The sequence below is a fragment of the Rana temporaria genome, chromosome 2, assembly GCF_905171775.1.
Source record: "Rana temporaria chromosome 2, aRanTem1.1, whole genome shotgun sequence".
NCBI classification, from domain to species: domain Eukaryota; kingdom Metazoa; phylum Chordata; class Amphibia; order Anura; family Ranidae; genus Rana; species Rana temporaria.
Window position 1 is genome coordinate 499,932,158 of NC_053490.1, and position 25,967 is coordinate 499,958,124.

At 43.1% G+C, this 25,967-nt stretch overlaps 1 protein-coding gene across 5 annotated transcripts in view; it reads right to left on the bottom strand.

The window, feature by feature from the left end:
• The window catches only part of GRIK1 (glutamate ionotropic receptor kainate type subunit 1), a 581,617-nt gene extending 579,340 nt beyond the window's left edge, over positions 1-2,277 (bottom strand). For all 5 annotated transcript variants that reach the window (XM_040338856.1, XM_040338854.1, XM_040338852.1 and 2 more), the window contains exon 1: positions 1,702-2,277. In XM_040338856.1, the coding sequence (XP_040194790.1) occupies positions 1,702-1,825 (124 nt within the window). In that variant the 5' untranslated portion in view covers positions 1,826-2,277. The remainder of the gene's footprint in view (positions 1-1,701) is intronic.
• Between the last annotated feature and the right edge of the window lie 23,690 nt (positions 2,278-25,967).

Sequence of the window (25,967 nt, forward strand, 5' to 3'; positions counted from 1 at the left end):
TGTACACAACCCATACTTATGTAGACAATCACTGTTGGGGATCAGTATACACAACCCATTCCTATATAGGAAACCACTTTTGGGGATCATTATACACAACTCATATACCGATATAGAAAATCCCTTTTGGGTATCATTATAGACCACCCATATACTTATATAGAAAAATCATGTTTGGGGATTAGTATACACAACCCATACTTATATAGAAAATCACTTTTGGGGATCATTATACAAAACCCATATACTTGGATAGAAAAAAATAACTTTTGGGGAGCAGTATGCACAACTCATATCTATATAGAAAAACACTCTTGGGGGTCAGTATAAACAACTCATATCTATATAGGAAATCACTTTCAGGGATCAGTATACTCTTCCCATATCTATATAGGAAATCACTTTCAGGACAGGGATCAGTATACACTTCCCATATCTATATAGAAAATCACTTTCTGGGATCAGTATACTCTTCCCATATCTATAGAAAATCACTTTCATGGATCAGTATACTTTTCCCATATCTATATAGGAAATCACTTTCAGGGATCAGTATACCCTTCCCATATCTATATAGGAAATCACTTTCAGGGATCAGTATACCCTTCCCATATCTATATAGGAAATCACTTTCAGGGATCAGTATACCCTTCCCATATCTATATAGTAAATCACTTTCAGGGATCAGTATACTCTTTCCATATATATATATAGGAAATCACTTTCAGGGATCAGTATACACTTCCCATATATATATATATATATATATAAGAAATCACTTTCAGGACAGGGATCAGTATACTCTTCCCATATCTATATAGGAAATCACTTTCAGGACAGGGATCAGTATACTCTTCCCATATCTATATAGGAAATCACTTTCAGGGATCAGTATACACTTCCCATATATATATAGGAAATCACTTTCAGGACAGGGATCAGTATACTCTTCCCATATCTATATAGGAAATCACTTTCAGGACAGGGATCAGTATACTCTTCCCATATCTATATAGGAAATCACTTTCAGGACAGGGATCAGTATACACTTCCCATATCTATATAGAAAATCACTTTCAGGTATCAGTATACTCTTCCCATATCTATATAGGAAATCACTCTGGGGATCAATATACACAACCCATTTACCCATATAGAAAACCAACCAACAAAAATTATATAGAATCAAAATCTCCAAAAAAACACAGAAGTGATATAAAAACAGACGCAACTGGCATTTAAAGTTCAGCTGATGCTTTTAGTTCTACGTCTAGGGATCTACAGGTTGTGAATAAATCCTCATAAGTACTTGTTGAAAACCTGTCAGGACAGGAATAAAGCTGTAATTTCTAACTTATTTTGTAGGTGATTTGTCTGTCATCATCATCCTTTTCCCTTTGCTTATTGCAATCATCAAGTGCCCTGCTTGCCCAAGCTTAGGCATAGGAGACCTGGAACTTGTACCTGCAAACAATATCAGCCATCAATGCTAACTTATTTTTGAAGGTGTCTTTTTTTTCTAATAAAGCAATCAACTGCCCTGCTTATGCCAGGTGCATGCATAGGAGACCTGGAACTTGTACCTGCAAAAAAAAGTCAGCTGTCTTAATTCTGCCCTGGCACAATTACCGGCCACTGCTACAGACAATGCCATTGCTTTCAGTGGGGGGGCTGCCTTGCAGCTGGCATGCTCCTACTCACCGATCCTTAGAACTTGCTGGGACATCTGCGGGAGCATGCCAATGAGAATGTAGAAGAAGGGGGAGAAAAGTCCACAGCAGCCAGAGAGATGCATCCTCAGCAAGGACTGGTCAGCGGTGCCCATGCTGCAATTTCCTAGCGATCATGAGCTGAGCAGGGGCTGCCAGCCTGGCTTCATCCTCAAACTCTCCGCTAGCCCATCACAAAGCAACCACAAGCCAGGGCAGCTTCTTCTCCTCCTCAGCACCCCCAAGGCAAGGCAAAGGTCCGCAGCTGGGCTCTCCAGTCCTGACAGTCCAGGAAAAGTGAAGGAGGGAGACAGGAGCAGCATGCAGTGATCTCCAGCAGATTAACCTCCCATCACTCCCACTGCAACTACTTTAAAGAGCTGCCCCTGCCAGGGATGATTGAATCTTCGCAGGGAAGCTGATGATAAAAGCAATTCTAATCTCCATGTTTGGCTAGGAGAAGGGATGCTGGATGATTAAGTCTGCACTGGAAGGCAGGCAGCATGCTGCTGGAGAGTCACATCTCTGCCTGATGCTGCTGCTGGTGCTGCTGGTGCTGATGCTGCTGCTGCTGTGTTCACTTGCCATTCTTCTACAGCACAGATTCTTCTTATTAAATGAGCATTTCAGGGACCACCCCCAGCACTCATCACACTGGAGATGGCTTCACACCTCCTAGAAGAGGAAACTCTCACCTGCTACAATGAGCTTAGGAGATCCGATATATAGAACAGACAAGCCAGGTGCATAGGATGGACAGGGTAGAAAAGAGGTGCCAGTTTAAGAGATGATATATAGCACAGGTCAACAGATAACAGGCATAGAGTATGGACATGGCAGAGACAAGAGATGAGACATAGCACAGGTCATCAGGTAAGACATGGACAGGGCAGAGAAGAGGTGCCAGTTGAGGACATGATACATTGCACAGGTCATCAGCTATAACAGGTGTAGGGTATAAAAAGGGCAGAGCAAAGGTGCCAGTTTAGGAAATCAGACATAGCACAGGTCATCAGGTATGATAGGGGATGGACAGGGCAGAGAAGAAGTGCTAGTTTTGGTGATCATGCATAGCACAGATTATCAGGTATGAGAGGTACAGGGGATGGACAGGGCAGAGACAAGGTGCCAGTTTAGGTGATCAGATATAGCACAGATCATCAGGTATGATAGGTATGGACAGGGCACAGACGAGATGCCAGTTAGGTGATCAGATATAGCACAGATCATGTATGATAGGTATGGACAGGGCAGAGACGAGATGCCAGTTAGGTGATCAGATATAGCACAGATCATCAGGTATGATAGGTATGGACTGGGCAGAGATGAGATGCCAGTTAGATGATCAGATATAGCACAGATCATCAGGTATGATATGGTATGGACAGGGCAGAGATAAGATGCCAGTTTGGTGAACAGATATAGCACAGATCATCAGGTATGATAGGGTATGGACAGGGCAGAGATAAGATGCCAGTTTGGTGAACAGATATAGCACAGATCATCAGGTATGATAGGGTATGGACAGGGCAGAGATAAGATGCCAGTTTGGTGATCAGATATAGCACAGATCATCAGGTATGATAGGGTATGGACAGGGCAGAGGCAAGGTGCCAGTTTAGGTGATCAGACATAACCCAGATCATCAGGTATGATAGGGTATAGACAGGGCAGAGATGAGATGCCAGTTTAAGTGATCAGATATAGCACAGATCATCAGGTATAATAGGGTATGGACAGGGCAGAGACAAGGTGCCAGTTTAGGTGATCAGACATAACACAGATCAGGTATGATAGGGTATAGACAGGGCAGAGATGAGATGCCAGTTTAGGTGATCAGATATAGCACAGATCATCAGGTATGAGAGGTACAAGGGATGGATAGTGCATAGGAGATGTGCCAGTTGAGGGGATCATACGTAGCACAGGTCATCAGACATGACCGGCACTAGAAAAACTCAGGGCAGAGGAGAGCTTAGGAAGACATACAAAGCACAGGTCATTAGATATGACAGGTAAATATGATGGACAGGGTAGAAGAGTGGTGCCATTTTAGGAGATCAGGTCATCGGGTATGACAAATTCAGGGGATGGACAGGGCAGAGAAGAGGTGCCAGTTTAGGAGATGATACATAGCATGACAGTTACATTCAGTATGGGATGGACAGGGTAGAAAAGTTGTGCCAATTAGGAGATCATACATAGCACGGCTCCTTAAGGTGACCATACACTATGCAATTTTATTGTACAATCTCCTCATCTACGACCAACTATGTAGTATGAAGGCCTGCCTGATTGATACAAATTGAATAGATTGTTTGGATGTGTCCTAATAAATCCTTTTGGTAAACCTAAAGGAGATTGTACAGAAATGAGTGTATGGCTATCTTTGACAGGTAGGGGTTGTACAGTGCAGAGGAGAGGTGCTCCAGTATAGGAGAGCATACATAGCACCAGGGGTGTCAATATGGTTGGGCACCCAAGGCACAAGCCCCACATCTCCTATGGTGTGCCCTGGGTTCCTGCAGCTGGCATTGCTCTATCCGTGGGATGCCTGCCACAGACTTCAGAGCCCAGGGTAGCGTTCTCTAGGCTCCTCCTAGGCTCTGACATGTAACATGACACACATAAGAAGGAGCCTGGGACGATATGTGCCATGACATGGTGTATCTGAGGTCTGAAATTTGAGGGAGGGAGGGGGAATTTTACTGGGGGACAAAATAACCTGGGGAGAGGGAAAAACTTGGATTGGTGCTGGGGAGAATTAGAACAGGGTAAATTGGGAAGGATTTGCGCTGGGAAGGTGCTTGAGGTGAGGGTTTGTGCTAACAGGGGCATTTGGGTGGTGAAGGATTTGTGTAAGGGGATTAGATGGAATTGGGGGTGATTTGTACTAGGAAGGTGTATTGGGGGGTGGGGGGAATTTGTGCTAAGCGGGGTATTGGGGGGAATTAGTGCTGAGTAGTTTGTGGTGGGGGGTATTTGTGCTAGGAAGGAGAGATGGGGGTTGAGATTTGGGGTGTGAAAGGATTTGTGTTAGGGCGACTTTGGGAAGGGGGGAGTATTTGTGCAAAGATGGTGTATGCAGGGAGGAGGAACTTGGAGCCAAGAAAATTAGTGCTGGGAGGGGGGTTTGGGGGGGGGGGGCGTCAGCTGAGAGTATTGTTATTGGAGAGGTTTGTGCTGGGGTGGGTGAGAGGATTATGAAAGGGATTGAGGGGGATTTGTGGTGAGAGGGGTAGTTGGGGGCTGATATGTGCTGAGAGAGGGGATTTGGAGGTGGGATTGGTGCTGGGGGGGATTTAGGGAAGGAGAGGATTTGTGCTGGGGTGGGGGGGATGGGGGGATTTCTACTGGGCGAGAAATTTAGGTACTGAGAGGATTTATGCTGGGGGGGGTATTTGGGGGAGGGGAAGTATTGCACTGGTGGTAAAGGATTTGTGTTAAGGAGGGGGAATTAGGGGGAGGAGATAGAGCTGCACATTTAATCGTAAAAAAAAATTGTGATCTCAATTCAACTCCCCTGAAGGCCTCTATTGCAGAGTTTGCCAATTCTTTCATAGAGAGACTTTATCTGCTCACTCAGCTGTCAAAAGAAAATATCCTGGCAGACAGGAAACATTGTAACTAATGCTTCCTTCTAAGATCAAAGGGATAAACTTCTGTGTGTGTAAAGAGAAAATCTGGGCAGTCTGCCAAGTTTTTAACAACATGAAACATTGTAACTAAGCTTCCTTCTTAGATCGAAGGGATACAATTCTGTGTGTAAATGCAGGAAGTTTAACCACTTAAAGTCTATTGGCCAGATTCACGTAGAGCCGCGTATCTTTTGGCCGGCGTAGCGCATCCCATTTGCGCTACGCCGACGTAACATAGTGAGGCAAGGCCAGTATTCACAAAGCACTTGCTCCGTAAGTTACGTCGGCGTAGCCCAAATGGGCCGGCGTAACCCCGCCTAATTCAAAGTAGGCATGTAGTGGGCGGGCTACATTTAAATTAACTGTGACCCCATGTAAATGAAGACCGTTCGTACGGCGCATGCACACGCATGCTCAGGATCACGTCGCAAATACTCAATGCTTTCGACGTGAACGTCACCTACGCCCGGCCCCATTCAAGTACGGCTTACGCAAACGATGTAAAATACGATGGCACTTCCGACGTCCATACCTTGCATGGGCTGCGCCATCTTTTTGATGGTTTATCTTTACGCCGGAAAAACCCCTTACATAAACGGCGTAGCTTACTGCGACGGGCGTACGTTCGTTCGTGAATCAGCGTATCTTGCTCATTTACATATTTGACGCGTAAATGAACGTACATGCCCTTAGCAGCCAGCGTAAATAGGCAGCCAAGATACAACGGCGTAGGAGACTTACGTCGGTCGTATCTTGGCCAAATTCAGGCGTAACTGGTTTCCAGAATACGCCTAAAGATACGACGGCGCACATTCAGACTTACAACGGCGTATGATACGCCGTCGTAAGTCTACGTGAATCTGGCTATAAATCTTTTTCTGATACTTGTTTCTTAAGTTAAAATCAATGGGCCAGATCCACAAAAGGGATACGCAGGCGTATCTGCTGATACGCCGTCGTATCCCTGTTTCTATCTATGTGACTGATTCATAGAATCAGTTACGCATAGATATTCCTAAGATCCGGCAGGTGTAATAGTTTTACACTGTCGGATCTTAGGATGCAGTACCGCGGCCGCCGCTGGGGGCATTTCTCTGCGAAAATTCCGCGTCGGGTATGCAAATTAGCACTTACGGAGATCCACAAAGCTTTTTCCCTTCGTTTTTTTTCCGTAAGTGTTAGTTTGCCGTCGCAAAATTAGGGCTACTTTTACAAAGTGTAAACTTAGTACACCATGTAAAAGTAGACCCTTCTTTCCCGCGTCGCTTTCAAATTTAAAAAAAAAAAAAGAAAAAATTCCCGCCGCAACTCTTTTTTTTTCTTTTACGCCCGTCGCGATTCTCAATACTCGGCGCAACATAACTTCGCACAAAGCACGTCGGGAAAATCGTGTCGGGAGCATGAGCAGTACGTCCGGCACGGCAGGCGCGCCTAATTTAAATGGGACTCGCCCCATTAGATTGGGCACGCCTTGCGCCGGAGGGATTTAAGTTACACCGCTGCAAATTTCTAGGTAAGTGCTTTGTGGATCGGGCACTTAGGTAGAGATTTTGCGGCGGTGTAACTTAAATCTGAATATTTAAGTTGCGCCCGCTGTACGTGGATCTGGCCCAATATTTTTTGCTAGAATATTACTTGGAACCCCAAAACATTATATATATTTTAGCAGAGACCCCTGGGAATAAAATGGCAATTGCTGCAATATTTTATGTCACACTGTATTTGCCCGGCGGTCTTTCAAACACAATTTTCGGGGAAAAATACACTTCAATAAATAAAAATAAAAAAACAGTAAAGTTAGACCAATTTTTTATGTTTTAATGTGAAAGATGATGTTACACCATGAGAATCATGATCTATATTATAAGCTAAAAAATAGTGATTTTCATTTTCGTCAGAATCGTGCAGCTCTAGGAGGAGTTCATATGTGCTTGGAAGGTGAATTTGGGATGAAATTTGTACTAAGAGTGGCGGAATGGGAGGTGATTTCTGTTGGAAGGGGGGTTTTGGGGAAAAGGATTAGTGCTGGGGGTGGGAGGATTTGTGCTCAGGAGAAATTGGGGAGGGGGAGGGAGAGGATTTGTGCTCAGGAGAAATTGGGGAGGGGGAGGGAGAGGATTTGTGCTCAGGAGGGAGGATTTGCAGGGGAGAGAATTAGTGGGAGAGACATGTTGTAAAAAAGTTCCTTGATCAGCAGCAATTGGTGCTAGGAAGAGGTATTTGGGGGGAAGAATTGTGTTGGAGGGTCCACCTGACAGGGGCCCCTGACGATGTCTGCTAGTGATGAAACGCGCAGTGTGTAGTCACGAAGCGTGACGTCATCGTGCATCAGCAATGACTGCGGTTATCTTGATGGTTGGATGCTTGTTTTTTTCTTAGCAATACTGTATATATAATCAATACTTACTTGCTATGTAAGTGCAATCTTTTATTATTCTACTGCTTATTTAAATCATACAACACCATGCTGGGACCTTCTTTTTTCCTCCAATATGGTATTTGCTGATTTGGAGAGGAATCTGTTGGCCATTGCATAGCTGGATCCTGGCGTGGTGTACACACTGGCGATTGCCATATTATCCTTTCCTGGAATTGACGAAGGCCCCGTACACACGGGAGGATTTATCCGCGGATACGTTCCAGCGGACCGTTTCCACGGATAAATCCTCTCGAGGATTTGCGCGGATTTTGATGCGATGGAGTGTACTCACCATCGAATCGAAATCCGCGACGAAATCCTCTGGCGATGACGTGTCGCGCCGTCGCCGCGATGATGACGCGGCGACGTGCGCGACGCAGTCATATAAGGAATTCCACGCATGCGTCGAATCATTACGACGCATTCGGGGGATCCCTTTGGACGGATTGATCCGGTGAGTCTGTACAGACCAGCGGATCAATCCGTTGGGATGGATTCCAGCGGATAGATTTGAAGACATGTCTTCAAATATTTATCTGCTGGAAATCCATCGCATGGGAGAAAAATCCGCGGAAACAGATCCGCTGGATTGTACACACCATAGAATCTATCCGCTGAAACCCATTCGCTGGGATTTTTCAGCAGATGGATTCTATCGTGTGTATGGGGCCGAAGAGCCGGTTCACACTAGGGCGGTACGACTTCGGGGGCGACTCGGCAAGACGTCCTGAAGACGACTTCAGAGGCGACTTGCATAATTACTTCTGTATAGAAGTCAATGCAAGTCGCCCCCAAAGTCGTACAAGAACCTTTTTCTAAGTCGGAGTGACTTGCGTCGCTCCTATTAGAACGGTTTTATTGAATAGAATGGGACGCGACTTGTCAGGCGGCTGAGTCGCCTGACGAGTCGCCCCAGTGTGAACCGGCTCTAACTGTGCTATCTACCGTATTTATCGGCGTATACCGAGCACTTTTTTGCCCTGAAAATCAGGGCAAAATCGTGGGTGCGCGGTATACGCCGATACCCGCTTTCCCGCGCCGAGTTTTGAATACTGCGCCGACATATACTGAGCGCAGTACACTCGGGTATAGTCGGGCAGTCTTGGCTCCTTCCGCGCTCATGTCCTGGACGTACAGGACGTCAGCGCGGGTAGCCGAACATTGCCGACAATACACGAGTGTACTGCGCTCTGTATATGTCGGCGCAGTATTCAAACTCGGCGCGGGAAACGAGCAGGGAGGACGCGAGGACGCCGGACCCGCCGAAGAGGACACCCGAAGCCACAGACGAACGCCAGACCTGATGAGGCCGCTGATGGACGCTGCGCAAGACACCAAAACTGTAAGTACAAAAAAATATTTTTTTCCACAGGATTCGGGTCAACTTTGGGGGTGCGCGGTAAACGCGGGAGCGCGTTATACCGCGATAAATACGGTATATGTTTATAAATAAATGAGTTGTGCTTAAAAAATATATACAGTACTGTAATACAGTTCAGTGAGTCCAGGTGTCACTATTGTGACACTATAATAATAGTTCATAAACAGTATACACGTGTACAGGTGTCTTAAATGCCACAATCACGACAGGTTCCTCCACATTGTGACTACACCACCACCAATTAATGAATGTAATCTCACCAGAGAGCGTTGACCACCCATTATGGGAGGGGGTCAAAAGAGGCTCATGCATATCGTATACTGCATTAACGGTCAATATCCAGTATACGGAAGAAGAAGAAGATCACTCTAAGTAGCCAGTAGGTAAAACGAAAATTCTTCTGGTCTCCAACCTTCATATCAGATGACGTACCCCAACAAAGAGATAAGACGCCAAATAGTGAGTGTAAAACCTTTAGGACAGGGCTTTATTAAAGCGGAGTTCCGGCCACAATTTCACTTTTTATATATAAATACCCCTGTAATACACAAGCTTAATGTATTCTAGTAAAGTTAGTCTGTAAACTAAGGTCCGTTTTGTTAGGTTGTTACAGCATTTAGACACTTTATAAAATAGAAATTGACTGGGGCCATCTTAAGTGTGGGCATCATGAAGCCAGACTGTATGACTTCCTGGATTTCAGCCTTGCAGACCTTGCACATGCTCAGTGCTGCACAAGCAGTGTCAGATCAGGTTTCAGCACCTGTGCTATCCAAGTCACATGATTCTTTGAGACTGGGGAGTGCACAGACTCCTGGAAAGTTACACCCACTACATTCCCAGGAGTCTGTGCGGTGTAGGTTAGGAAGCTTAAGCACCTAGGTGCAGGAAGAGGGAAGATTAACTATTCTACCTAGCAACAACACTTTAAAGGCATCTAAAAAAAAAAAAAAATTCTTAAAGGACTAATGACATTTTTTTAAAACTACTGATGTAATGTTATATTTATGGGTGGAACTCCACTTTAAATGCCACAATCACGACAGGTTCCTCCACCTTGTGACTACACCACCACCAATTAATGGATGTAATCTCACCAGAGAGCGTTGGCCACCTATTATGGGAGGGGGTCAAAAGAGGCTCATGTATATCGTATACTGCATTAACGGTCAATATTCAGTTTACGGAAGAAGAAGAAGATCACTCTAAGTAGCCAGTAGGTAAACTTCATATCAGATGACGTACCCCAACAAAGAGATAAGACGCCAAATAGTGTAAAACCTTTAGGACAGGGCTTTATTAAAAACACAATGCACTTACTGTACATGCCAGTAAGATAAAATCAACATAGTAAATTCCCAATGAACATAACGTAACAATAGTATGTTCTCCCCCCAACACAGGAATCGACACCTCAGCCTGTCCGGTTTCGTCAACCAAAAGGACTTCTTCCGGGTGTCCTATTTGCGCTATTTGGGTACATATTATGGTGGCCAAATCTCTCTGGTAAGAGGCTGCACTTTTGGAAAATTGGTGATGGTGGAGATTTCCTTAAAGGATCACTAAAGGAAAATATTTGTTTTGCTGAAATGACTGTTTACAGGGTATAGAGACATAAAAGTTAACTGATTCCTTTTAAAAATGATTAAAAATAGATAAAAAATCAACCATATAATGTGCCTGTAGTTTCACTTTCGTCTTTAAACTGGTTTCATGTTTATGTGAAGTAGAGAGACACACAGAACAAAAACATACAAATCCAGGGCAGTGTTTTGTTTTTAAAATGAATCTGATTGGTTCTGTTAAGTTTTAGACACACAGTAATGACAGCTTAGACCACCGTGAAAAGCTCCCAGTACTGTGGTTATAAGGAGCCAGACAACCAGGAAGTGTGGAGATCAGAGCAGTTTTACAGCAACATCAAAGCAAAAACGAGCAATGAGGACATGAAACCAGTACTGCAGTAAGGTAAAGGAAGCTATTTAGCTAAAAAAAGAAATTCCTTTAGTGACCCTTTAATTTATGATTTCATCTCACAGTGACACCATTGGATTCAAGATTATGAACTGACTGTTTTGAAACCAACACCTTGCTTATACCTTTTAGGTGGCAGTGTGCACTTGGTTTTACCTTTTAAATGTTCAGCGCTGCATGTTTTATTAGTATATTTGAATGCTCTGTATTGCTTTAATATGTTGCTATCTGCTGTATGTTGCTAAATACAATACAGTGGAACCTCAGATTACTAGCATTATACATTCCAGGAGAATGCTCGTAATCCAAAGTACTTGCATATCAAAGTGAGTTTCTCCATTGAAGTCAATGGAAACGAAAATAATTTGCTCCACATTGACTGCAATTGCATGCAATACCACATGTGGCCAGAAGTGGGGGGCGCTGGAGAGCCTTGGAAACACACAGAAAGGCCCGAGGACAGCTCGGCTGACCTCGGCAAACCTCAGAAAGGCTCCAGAAAGGAGTATTTCCGAGCATTTCTAAATGGCGCGTTCGGCGAGGCTCGGCCCCGGCTCCCCGCACCTTAGGCTAAACACAGTACTGCACACTGCTTTGGCTTGAATCCTGCTCATTTTGCGAGACAACACTCGCAAACTGAGTTAGGATTTTTTAAAATACAGTGCTCGTATTGGGAAATGCTCTTCAACCGCGTTACTCGCAATCTGAGGTTCCACTGTATTTGGAATCCAGGCGCTGGTATTTGTGTGTAAATTTTACATTTTAAACAGGGGTGTTCAACATTAACCACTTAAGACCCGGACCTTTAGGCAGCTAAAGGACCTGGCCAGTTTTTGCGATTCGGCACTGCGTCGCTTTAACTGACAATTGCGCGGTCGTGCGACGTGGCTCCCAAACAAAATTGGCGTCCTTTTTTTCCCACAAATAGAGATTTATTTTGGTGGTATTTGATCACTTCTGCGGTTTTTATTTTTTGCGCTACAAACAAAAATAGAGCGACAATTTTGAAAAAAATTCTATATTTTTAACTTTTTTCTAAATATAATAAATAAATAAATATCCCCCAAAAATATATAAAAACATTATTTTTCCTCAGTTTAGGCCGATACGTATTCTTCTACCTATTTTTGGTAAAAAAAATCTCAATAAGCGTTTATCGATTGGTTTGCGCAAAATTTATAGCGTTTACAAAATAGGGGATAGTTTTATTGTATTTTTTTTTTTACTACTAATGGCGGTGATCAGCGATTTTTTGGCGACATTATGGCGGACACTTCAGACAATTTTGATACATTTTTGGGACCATGTCATTTTCACAGCAAAAAATGCATTAAAAATGCATTGTTTACTGTGAAAATTACAATTGCAGTTTGGGAGTTAACCACAAGGGGGCGCTGAAGGGGTTAAGTGTGACCTAATTTGTGTTTCTAACTGTAGGGGGGTGTGGCTGTAGGTGTGACATCATTGATTGTGTTTCCCTATAAAAGGGAACACACGATCAATGACGGCGCCACAGTGAAGAACGGGAAGCTATGTTTACACACAGCTCTCCCCGTTCTTCAGCTCCGGGGACCGATCGCAGGACTCCAGCGGCGGTCGGGTTCCGCGGGTCCCACGGTCACGGAGCTTCGGACCCACGGCTGGGCACTTAAAGAGGACGTACCTGTACGTGCTTGTGCCCAGCCGTGCCATTCTGCCGTCATATATGTGCAAGAGGCGGTCCTTAAAGCGGATGTGCCACGAAAAAAAAATATTAAAAGCCAGCAGGTACAAATACTGCAGCTGCTGACTTTTAATATTAGGACACTTACCTGTCCTGGAGTCCAGCGCCGTCCGCAGCAGAGGACAAGCGATCGCTCGTGACTCTGCTGCTCCCCCCACCATCCTCAGTGAGGGAACCAGGAAGTGAAGCGCTCCGGCTTCCCTACCCGGTTCCCTACGGCGCATTCGCAAGTTGCGCCGCTGATTGGCTCCCGCTGTGCTCTGGGAGCCGAGTGTTCCCAGAGCACAACGGGGGGAGGACGGGAGGTGACGTTCTGCCCGCAGTTAACCCGAAACTGTGTGGCCGGAAGTGGGTGCAAATACCTGTCTTTAGACAGGTATCTGCACCCCCTCCCCCTGAAAGGTGTCAAATGTGACACCGTATAACAAGTAGATTATGCGCAAAAAAAGTTTATCAGAGCATTGTTATAGAAGGCAGCATAGTCAATCTGTAGGTTGAAATCAGTAAAAAATTCCAGCTGTTTGGGGTAGTGATGGGGAATGTGCGGATATATTATGATGGGAGTATGCACACAGGGCTGCCATCAATAAGGAACAGAAACCATGTTCCAATCTAGCAAGCAAACAAGGAGAGAGGCGCCTCTGGGTGCATTACTTAAAACAGTTTTAAAAAATGAATTTAAAATTAAAATTAAAAAACCACAAGTAAAAAAGAAGCCACTCACATTTTGGTGGTCAATCGAAAACGTGTGGAGTCAATTTTCCAGGAGGGTGAGTAGGTATCGTCTGGCGGTGTCTTTTCCCTTTTGTCCCGGGTACAGCGCTCTGGGATGCAGGGGATCTGTCCTTCTGCCGCTGGTGGAATCAGTGATTTTCGGCGGTGGGCAGGGGAATTCCTCTGCTGGCGCTGTGAGCCGTGTGTGCCGATGGACGAGCAGGGATGACGTCACCAGGAAAGCGACGCGTTTCTGAATGCTGGCCGCGAATGACAGGGCTGCCGCATTCCTTTCTCAAGCTGCTGATACGGAGCGTGGGGCTAGACTTTGTATGACGGGGGAGTGGGCGGAGCTAGTCGGGAACAGACTGCAATAGGTTTAAACTAAGAGCTGGGCGGGCTGATCTCGGAGCAGGACAAAAAAATTAGATTTGAAAATTAAAAATGAGGAGATGAACAAAGTGATAATGGAAAAAGTATATATAAATAAAAACGATGTATAAAAAAATCGGAACGGAAGTGGAAGAAAAAAATAAGAAATATAATAAAAATACAAATAAATATAAATAAAATTTAAAAATAAATATAAAAATAGAAATGGTAGAAAAATAAATAATAAAAATTGATGATAAAAAATGATGATGAAAAATGATGAATGAAAAATGATAAATGATAAAAAATGTTAAGAAATGATGAAAAATGATGATAAGTATGTGTGTGAAAAAAAAATATATATATATATATATATATATGGGTGTAATTATAACATGAATGGTAGTAGATTGGGCAAGAGGACATGGGGAAAGAAGAATAATGAGCAATAGATTTTGTGTGGTCATGAGGCCATGACACTGAGGGATAGAGAAATTTTATTATAAATAATGCTAAAGATCATGTGTGTGGGGTGTAGGGGGGCAGGCGGCTGGTGTGATTGGAACAAATTATAAGTAGGAACAAGAACACACACTTTTTTCGGTGATATGGGTACATATATAAATATGTATATGGAGCGTATATATATTTAACCATATAATACATATTATACTTAGGGTAGTAGGAAAAAAAGGGGGGGGGGGGTTTTGGTAGGGGAGGGAGGCGGGGAACCAGGGGGGGGGGGGGGAGGGGGGGGGGAAAAGGAAGGGGGTGGGAAAAAAAATATATATATATCCGATTTATTGTATAAATATATATATAAGGTGATACTTACACCCGTCAAGACTATAAGGAGTGAGCACCCACCAGTTAACCCAGACTATAGGTATGTCTGAAAGTAAAAAATGATGAAGGTATTAGAGATGGATTACAATATATGATGGATAGGGAAAAAAGGAGGGATAGGGGGAAGAAGAAGGGTGGGGAGGGAGAGGAGTGGGGGGGGGGGGGAGAGAGGAAGAATAGGGTTAGAAGGAAAAAGTGTGGGGGGGGGGGAGGAGGGGGGGGGGAAAAAGCAGAAAGAGAGGGAGACGAGGGCTAGTGGGGGGTAGGGGAAGGGTGGGCATTTATAGGATGGTGGAGATTTCAATGCTTTCATTGATGCCGCCAGGCGAGAGGGTGTCCAAACTGTAGATCCAATATGTCTCGCGAGCACACAGTTTTTTGAATCTTTCGGCTGGGGGGGAGTGTTTTATCAATTTGTTCTATTATCCAAACTTGGAGTCCTGAGGTAGATTGTTGGTGTAACATGGTGAAGTGTCTAGGGACACTATGCGGGTCTGTACCGCCTTCTATGTTTCTCCTGTGCTCTCCAAACCTCTCTCTTAGGGGTCGTATGGTTCGCCCTATATAAAGGAGGCCACAGGGGCAGCTGAGACCATATACAACAAACTCAGATGAGCAGTTGTAAAAGTCTTTTAAAGGATATGTTTTCCCTTTAGTGTGGAAATTTTTTTGTCCATGTTGAACGAAATGGCATGTTTTGCAGCGAGGTTTTCGGCATTGGTACATACCGACTAGTGGTATGAGAGTGGATGTAACCGATGTGGTGGGAGTGGGTTTGAGTTTGCTGGGAGCAATTTTATTTTTGAGGTTGGGAGCTCTGCGGTATGTGATTTTCGGACGAGCAGGAAGGATGGGTTTGAGATGGGGGTCTTGTAGGAGGATATCCCAGTGTTTAACTAATATGCTTTCCATTTTTTTGTGTTTGTAGTGGAATGTTGTCATGAACCTAACTGGATGGTTGTCCATAGTTCTTTTGGGTTTTAGTGGTTTTCCATTTAGGTAGAGTTTAAATGCATCTTCGGTTAGGCTCTCTGTGTATTGTTTCTCAGTGAATTTCTTTTTCAGATGTTGACTGAGTTCAATATAATCTGAATCTTTGGTACAATTTTGTCTTAGGCGACAGAACTGACTGTTGGGGATGTTGTTTTTCCAGCTGGGTAGATGACAGCTTTTAAAATGTAGATATGAATTTCCTGCTGTTGGTTTAGTGTAATTTTTAGCCCAGATGGAGTGTCCGTCGTGTCCCAATTCAAGATCAAGGAATGTCATGGAGATGGGATTGGATACGGATGTAAATGATAGCCCATATTGGTTGCTATTGCAGTGGTCGATGAATAGGGGAATGGTTTCCTGAGGGCCGTCCCAGATGATGATGATATCGTCGATATAGCGTCCAAAGTAGGCTATATTGGCGGAAAATGGGTTGTTACGGTAGATGTGATTGTTTTCCCAATAGCCCATGGCTAGATTGGCGTATGAGGGAGCAAAATTGGCGCCCATTGCGGTGCCCTGTATTTGATGAAAGAAATCTCCATTGAAAGTGAAGTAGTTGTGTGTAAGACAAAAGAGTGTGGCTGAGAGGATGAAAGAAGCTTGGCGAGGATTGATGAGGGGTTCATTTAACAGAAATTGTTCCAGAGCCATCAATCCGAAAGAGTGTGGGATGGATGTGTATAGAGAGCAGACATCTAATGAGAGCCATGTGTACGTTGGCTCCCACTGGTATGGGGATAAAAGCTCAAGAAGATGTGTGCTGTCTCGAACATATGATTCTAATTGGAACACAATGGGCTGGAGAAAATGGTCGATATATAAACTGAACCCGGTGGTGACGCTGTCCATGGCTGCCACAATAGGTCTTCCGGGGGGTGCTGATAGATTTTTGTGGACTTTGGGGAGATAATAAAAGTATGGGATCTGGAAAAAGTTTTTCCTTAAAAAGGAGCTTTCAATCTTGGAAATGATGCCATCTTTCAGTGCCTGAGATATGAGGATCTCAGCTTCTTTTGCAAAAGCTGACGTGGGGTCATTATGGAGTTTGGTGTATGTAGTTGCATCGGAGAGTAGTCTGGAAGCTTCTTCTAGGTAGGCTGTTTTGTCCAACAGTACAATTCCTCCTCCCTTGTCAGCTGATTTTATTATGATATTGTCAGCTTTGATGAATTTGTCTAGGGCTTTTATTTCAGATGGAGATAGGTTGTTGGTTTTGGACATGGATGTGGAGTTACACATTTTGACAAAGTCTGAATAGACTACTCTATAGAAGCTCTCTATGTGGGGGCCTTTGGAGTGTGTGGGAAAAAAGATGGATTTGGGTCTGAGAGAGGAGTGGGTGATGGGCGGGGATGTGGCGAAGTGTTGTGTGTATAGTCTCAGAGGGTCGTCTTCATTTGGGTCAGTGTTTTCTTCCATTAAATCAATAAAATCAATAAATGATTCTGTTGGATCTTGGGTAGATGGAGTGGTTGTTGAAGTGGCATGGTTGTCATCTTTTTGTTTGATCTGAAAATATCTTTTTAAAGTCAGATTGCGAATGTATTGGTTTAGGTCTTTGAAAAGCATAAAGGGGTTGGGTTTATTGATGGGTGCAAAATTAAGGCCACGACTTAGGAGAGAGGAGTCGGCTGCGGAGAGGTTGTGGGAGGAGAGATTGAAGATTTTGACAGTTTTTGGTGTTTCTGGAAGTTTTGATAATTGTTTTCTTCGTCCTCCTCTGCAGCCTCGTCTGTGAGTTTTCTTTTTCTTGATGTTGTAGACAGAGGAGGACTCAGTACTAAAAAAGAAGAGGTAGGTGTAGGCGAACTGGTGGGGGAAGTGATGATATTGATAGAAGCAGAATTGTTAGGATCGTGATTGGTTGTTTCCATTGAAGTTGATGGTTCCTGGTCATCGTTGGTTGGTATCAGATGATTGTTGATGGGATAAACACGGTCCAAGGAGGGAATTGGTCCGTTATTGCCAACATTGTCTTTTGGAAGACAGGAGGCAGCGGGGGTTTGACATGGGTGAATAGGTCTATTGTAGAACTGACTGAGGGATAGAATAAGTCCATTTTCTCTCTCTCTGTTTTTGTCAGGGTATGTAGTCTTGCGTTGATTGGGTCTGTGTTTGAAGGTATGTGGCTTGTTCCATAGGGGTGGCGGAATTCTCTGATGATTGGAAATTTCATTGAGATATTTGTTGGGGGCAGAATAATTCTGCAGTTGTAAGCTCATGAGGGGTGGAGGGGGCTGAGGATTAGAATTAGATGAAGCGGTTGAGTGGCTTGGTTTTGTCCATAAGGGACTTATTCTATCCCTCAGTCAGTTCTACAATAGACCTATTCACCCATGTCAAACCCCCGCTGCCTCCTGTCTTCCAAAAGACAATGTTGGCAATAACGGACCAATTCCCTCCTTGGACCGTGTTTATCCCATCAACAATCATCTGATACCAACCAACGATGACCAGGAACCATCAACTTCAATGGAAACAACCAATCACGATCCTAACAATTCTGCTTCTATCAATATCATCACTTCCCCCACCAGTTCGCCTACACCTACCTCTTCTTTTTTAGTACTGAGTCCTCCTCTGTCTACAACATCAAGAAAAAGAAAACTCACAGACGAGGCTGCAGAGGAGGACGAAGAAAACAATTATCAAAACTTCCAGAAACACCAAAAACTGTCAAAATCTTCAATCTCTCCTCCCACAACCTCTCCGCAGCCGACTCCTCTCTCCTAAGTCGTGGCCTTAATTTTGCACCCATCAATAAACCCAACCCCTTTATGCTTTTCAAAGACCTAAACCAATACATTCGCAATCTGACTTTAAAAAGATATTTTCAGATCAAACAAAAAGATGACAACCATGCCACTTCAACAACCACTCCATCTACCCAAGATCCAACAGAATCATTTAGTGATTTTATTGATTTAATGGAAGAAAACACTGACCCAAATGAAGACGACCCTCTGAGACTATACACACAACACTTCGCCACATCCCCGCCCATCACCCACTCCTCTCTCAGACCCAAATCCATCTTTTTTCCCACACACTCCAAAGGCCCCCACATAGAGAGCTTCTATAGAGTAGTCTATTCAGACTTTGTCAAAATGTGTAACTCCACATCCATGTCCAAAACCAACAACCTATCTCCATCTGAAATAAAAGCCCTAGACAAATTCATCAAAGCTGACAATATCATAATAAAATCAGCTGACAAGGGAGGAGGAATTGTACTGTTGGACAAAACAGCCTACCTAGAAGAAGCTTCCAGACTACTCTCCGATGCAACTACATACACCAAACTCCATAATGACCCCACGTCAGCTTTTGCAAAAGAAGCTGAGATCCTCATATCTCAGGCACTGAAAGATGGCATCATTTCCAAGATTGAAAGCTCCTTTTTAAGGAAAAACTTTTTCCAGATCCCATACTTTTATTATCTCCCCAAAGTCCACAAAAATCTATCAGCACCCCCCGGAAGACCTATTGTGGCAGCCATGGACAGCGTCACCACCGGGTTCAGTTTATATATCGACCATTTTCTCCAGCCCATTGTGTTCCAATTAGAATCATATGTTCGAGACAGCACACATCTTCTTGAGCTTTTATCCCCATACCAGTGGGAGCCAACGTACACATGGCTCTCATTAGATGTCTGCTCTCTATACACATCCATCCCACACTCTTTCGGATTGATGGCTCTGGAACAATTTCTGTTAAATGAACCCCTCATCAATCCTCGCCAAGCTTCTTTCATCCTCTCAGCCACACTCTTTTGTCTTACACACAACTACTTCACTTTCAATGGAGATTTCTTTCATCAAATACAGGGCACCGCAATGGGCGCCAATTTTGCTCCCTCATACGCCAATCTAGCCATGGGCTATTGGGAAAACAATCACATCTACCGTAACAACCCATTTTCCGCCAATATAGCCTACTTTGGACGCTATATTGACGATATCATCATCATCTGGGACGGCCCTCAGGAAACCATTCCCCTATTCATCGACCACTGCAATAGCAACCAATATGGGCTATCATTTACATCCGTATCCAATCCCATCTCCATGACATTCCTTGATCTTGAATTGGGACACGACGGACACTCCATCTGGGCTAAAAATTACACTAAACCAACAGCAGGAAATTCATATCTACATTTTAAAAGCTGTCATCTACCCAGCTGGAAAAACAACATCCCCAACAGTCAGTTCTGTCGCCTAAGACAAAATTGTACCAAAGATTCAGATTATATTGAACTCAGTCAACATCTGAAAAAGAAATTCACTGAGAAACAATACACAGAGAGCCTAACCGAAGATGCATTTAAACTCTACCTAAATGGAAAACCACTAAAACCCAAAAGAACTATGGACAACCATCCAGTTAGGTTCATGACAACATTCCACTACAAACACAAAAAAATGGAAAGCATATTAGTTAAACACTGGGATATCCTCCTACAAGACCCCCATCTCAAACCCATCCTTCCTGCTCGTCCGAAAATCACATACCGCAGAGCTCCCAACCTCAAAAATAAAATTGCTCCCAGCAAACTCAAACCCACTCCCACCACATCGGTTACATCCACTCTCATACCACTAGTCGGTATGTACCAATGCCGAAAACCTCGCTGCAAAACATGCCATTTCGTTCAACATGGACAAAAAAATTTCCACACTAAAGGGAAAACATATCCTTTAAAAGACTTTTACAACTGCTCATCTGAGTTTGTTGTATATGGTCTCAGCTGCCCCTGTGGCCTCCTTTATATAGGGCGAACCATACGACCCCTAAGAGAGAGGTTTGGAGAGCACAGGAGAAACATAGAAGGCGGTACAGACCCGCATAGTGTCCCTAGACACTTCACCATGTTACACCAACAATCTACCTCAGGACTCCAAGTTTGGATAATAGAACAAATTGATAAAACACTCCCCCCAGCCGAAAGATTCAAAAAACTGTGTGCTCGCGAGACATATTGGATCTACAGTTTGGACACCCTCTCGCCTGGCGGCATCAATGAAAGCATTGAAATCTCCACCATCCTATAAATGCCCACCCTTCCCCTACCCCCCACTAGCCCTCGTCTCCCTCTCTTTCTGCTTTTTCCCCCCCCCCTCCCCCCCCCCCCCCCACACTTTTTCCTTCTAACCCTATTCTTCCTCTCTCCCCCCCCCCCCCACTCCTCTCCCTCCCCACCCTTCTTCTTCCCCCTATCCCTCCTTTTTTCCCTATCCATCATATATTGTAATCCATCTCTAATACCTTCATCATTTTTTACTTTCAGACATACCTATAGTCTGGGTTAACTGGTGGGTGCTCACTCCTTATAGTCTTGACGGGTGTAAGTATCACCTTATATATATATTTATACAATAAATCGGATATATATATATTTTTTTTCCCACCCCCCTTCCTTTTCCCCCCCCTCCTCCCCCCCCCCTGGTTCCCCGCCTCCCGCCCCTACCAAAAACCCCCCCCCCCCTTTTTTTCCTACTACCCTAAGTATAATATGTATTATATGGTTAAATATATATACGCTCCATATACATATTTATATATGTACCCATATCACCGAAAAAAGTGTGTGTTCTTGTTCCTACTTATAATTTGTTCCAATCACACCAGCCGCCTGCCCCCCTACACCCCACACACATGATCTTTAGCATTATTTATAATAAAATTTCTCTATCCCTCAGTGTCATGGCCTCATGACCACACAAAATCTATTGCTCATTATTCTTCTTTCCCCATGTCCTCTTGCCCAATCTACTACCATTCATGTTATAATTACACCCATATATATATATATATATATATATTTTTTTTTCACACACATACTTATCATCATTTTTCATCATTTCTTAACATTTTTTATCATTTATCATTTTTCATTCATCATTTTTCATCATCATTTTTTATCATCAATTTTTATTATTTATTTTTCTACCATTTCTATTTTTATATTTATTTTTAAATTTTATTTATATTTATTTGTATTTTTATTATATTTCTTATTTTTTTCTTCCACTTCCGTTCCGATTTTTTTATACATCGTTTTTATTTATATATACTTTTTCCATTATCACTTTGTTCATCTCCTCATTTTTAATTTTCAAATCTAATTTTTTTGTCCTGCTCCGAGATCAGCCCGCCCAGCTCTTAGTTTAAACCTATTGCAGTCTGTTCCCGACTAGCTCCGCCCACTCCCCCGTCATACAAAGTCTAGCCCCACGCTCCGTATCAGCAGCTTGAGAAAGGAATGCGGCAGCCCTGTCATTCGCGGCCAGCATTCAGAAACGCGTCGCTTTCCTGGTGACGTCATCCCTGCTCGTCCATCGGCACACACGGCTCACAGCGCCAGCAGAGGAATTCCCCTGCCCACCGCCGAAAATCACTGATTCCACCAGCGGCAGAAGGACAGATCCCCTGCATCCCAGAGCGCTGTACCCGGGACAAAAGGGAAAAGACACCGCCAGACGATACCTACTCACCCTCCTGGAAAATTGACTCCACACGTTTTCGATTGACCACCAAAATGTGAGTGGCTTCTTTTTTACTTGTGGTTTTTTAATTTTAATTTTAAATTCATTTTTTAAAACTGTTTTAAGTAATGCACCCAGAGGCGCCTCTCTCCTTGTTTGCTTGTCAAATGTGACACCGGAGGGGGGGAGGGTTCCGATCAGCGTGAGTTCCACTTTAGGGTGGAGCTCCGCTTTAAGTGGTTAAAAGTAGAGGAATTGTCTAGGGCACACATAAAATACATTAACAATAAGGAGAGCTTAAGGGAAAAAAAAGTCGGACAAGTCACAAGTTAATGATCACTGATATAGATAACCTACCTGAGTAATAAAAAAAATTTGTACTATTTTTTATTATAAAAGTAAAAGAGGGCAACAAAAAATGAGTGCGAAATTTGACACAGTTGATCAACTAACGCATCAATAATCTGGTTCAGTGAATGTAGTAGAAATTCTCAATAAATTCTCAAGGTGCTCATCGGATATTTTGGTTAATTTTGCCCTTCATGTGCCTCATCCTTGAAAAGATTTGCTCACAAATATAAGTGCTGCAAAAAACTAATGGCATGAATAAGGTGTGATTGTAAAGAGTGGAATATTTTTCTTTGGGAAGATAAAATGTACAAGTAAATAAACAAGTGTTTGCTAAGTGTAAACACATTTTTGCCAAAAAATCCCCCAAAAATCTGCATAATTAAGCTTTGATTTTGTGTTTGGCCGCATTCACAGCCATCTTGGGACTCAGGTAGCCCGTGGGCCGTAGGTTGGACAACCCTGTTTTTCCCATTATGCAGTAATTGTCAGCTTTGATTAATCAAAGCCAGCATTACTGTATACCCAGGCTGTAGCTGTCAAAACATCAGTCCGAAGCAGTTTTTATTAAAGTGGAGGTTCACGCTCAAAATGAACTTTCCAGCATCCTTAAAGCGGAAGTAAACCCATCATTCCCCGCAGGATTCCCCGCTCGGAGCCGGAAAACAAGGGCTCATATAACGATAAGTACAAGTAAAAAAAAAAAAAAAAACAGCATACTGCAGATGTTAGCAGTATGCTACAGCTAATGTCAAAAAGTGGATTTTTGAGTGAACCTCCGCTTTAACAACACTGCTCCAAACATGATTATACAAAGATACAAAGTAATATATTGTTACTTTTGTTTTATTCATCTGCAGATCAAAGAGATAAACTTAGATCTACAAATGCTGTCATGTTAAACAACCTGACAAGTAATAAAAAAAAAGTTTCTGTTTAACCCCTTATTAATCCTTAGTTTACTCCAATCAGCCCTAATTAACTCATTAGTCTCCTTCTCTCTTAAACTATTATTTTTCTGATAATTTTTTTGTTTCTATTTCATTAACTATTCATTTTTAAACCTTTTTGTTTGCTTATTAATATTTTTACACACTTAACGTATTTACACATTTACCATTTAGGCTCAGTTCACACTGGACCGACTTGCCAGGGGACTAAGTCGCCTGACAATTCGAACATTCAATGCAATAGAACCGTTCTAATCTTAGACTTGTTGGTTTACCAGGATTATGGCTGAAGATATCGGCCATAACCCTGTATAAAAAAAAAATGGCTGCACATCCAGGAATTCCGATTGCCTTTTATTGTTTAACCACTTCAATACCGGGCTTTAAAACCCACCTCCTTCCCGGGCCAATTCTGGCACTTCTTTCCTACATGTACAAATCCTCATTCTTTTGCTAGAAAATTACTCAGAACCCCCAAACATTATATATGTTTTTTTAGCAGACACCCTAGGGAATAAAATGGCGGTCATTGCAACTTTTTATCTTGCACCGTATTTGCGCAATAATTTTTCAAACGGCTTTTTTTTGTAAAAAAATGGTTTCATAAATTAAAAAATAACAAAACAGTAACGTTAGCCCAATTTTTTGGTAAAATATGAAAGATGAGGTTACGCCGAGTAAATAGATACCTAACATGTCATGCTTTAAAATTGCGTACACTCATGGAATGGCGCCAAACTTTGTTACTTAAAAATCTCCATAGGCGACACTTTAACATTTTTACAGGTTACCAGTTTAGAGTTACAGAGGAGGTCCAGTGCTAGAATTGTTGCACACGCTCTAACGCACGCAGCGACACCTCACATGTGTGGTTTGAACGACGTTTACATATGTGGGCGGGACTTACGTGTGCGTACACTTCTGAGCGCGAGCTACCGGTGACAGGGGAATTTTAATTTTTTTATTATTATTATTTATTTTTTATTCTACTTATTTATTTATTTTTTGCACTTTTTTTTTACATTTTTTTTTTCAATCGCTTTTATTCCTATTACAAGGAATGTAAACATACCTTGTAATAGGAAATGTGTGTGACAGGTCCTCTTTAAGGAGAGATGCGGGGTCAATAAGACCCCACATCTCTCCTCCAGGCTGGAAAGAATGAGATCGTGAAAAAAAATTCACAGATCTCATTCAAACTAGCCGCAATTGCGGTTTGTTTACTTACGGGGACCCAGGCGTGACGTCATCACATCGCGCCCGGGCCTCCGACGGTCATAGAGATGACTGGTGACCATCTGGTCACCAGTCATCTCTATGGCAAACATCCGGCGGACGGCGATCATCTCTCCGGGCCCCCGATGGCACGGGAGAGCCCGGAGAAGCACCGGATGGTGGCGGGAGATGTCCCGCCGCCTGTAAGAACGATCTAGCGGTGGAACTGCCGATATGATCGTTCTTACGGTGCACAAGATCACCGCCACTAAAAAATGATATCTCAATGATGCCTCTGGGTGCAGGCATCATTGAGATATCCCCCCGCAAAGCCCAGGACGTCATATGACGTCCACCCGGGATAACAGGTCCCCGTTTTGGACGTCATATGACGGCATGCGGGTATTAAGTGATTAAAACAAGTTTCACATTTTTTAACCGATGGATAAATAACCGATGGGGCCTACACACGATCGGTTTGGTCTGATTAAAACGGTCCATCAGACCGTTCTCATCGGTTTGACCGATCGTGTGTACGCGGCATTAGAACTGTCAGGTTTTTATTTCTGTCTACGGATAGGGAGGATTTTCCCTATCCCTCAAAAGTACTTTTTGAAGACCAAGCATTTTCTGGCACTTTTTGTTTACAAGTTTAAATCAGTATTTTTTACTAGAGAATTACTTTTACCCCACAAACATAATCTACATATTTTTTAGCAGAGACCCTAGGGGGAAAATGGCGATCATTGCAATTTTTTATGTTACACAGTATTTGCGCAGCATTTTTGGAAGAAAATACGTTTGAATTAATAATGAAAAATAAAAAACACAACATATACCCCAATTTTGTGTATAATATGAAAGATGATGTTACATTGAGTAAACAGATACCTAACATGTCACACTTCAAAATTGTGCACTCTTGTGGAATGCCAAAAAACAATGGAACTGAAAAATCTCCATAGGTGACGTTTTAAACAGGTTACATGTTAAGAATTACAGAGGATTTCTAGCGCTAGAATTATTGCTCTTGCTCTAACGTTCATGGCGATACCTCACATGTGTGATGCAAACACCATGTACAGATGAATGCGTGATTTACGCATGCCTTCGATTCTACGCGCAAGCATAGAAGGATGGGGGTGCTTTAATTTTTTTTTGTTTATTTTATTTTTTTTGCATTCTCCCTTTATT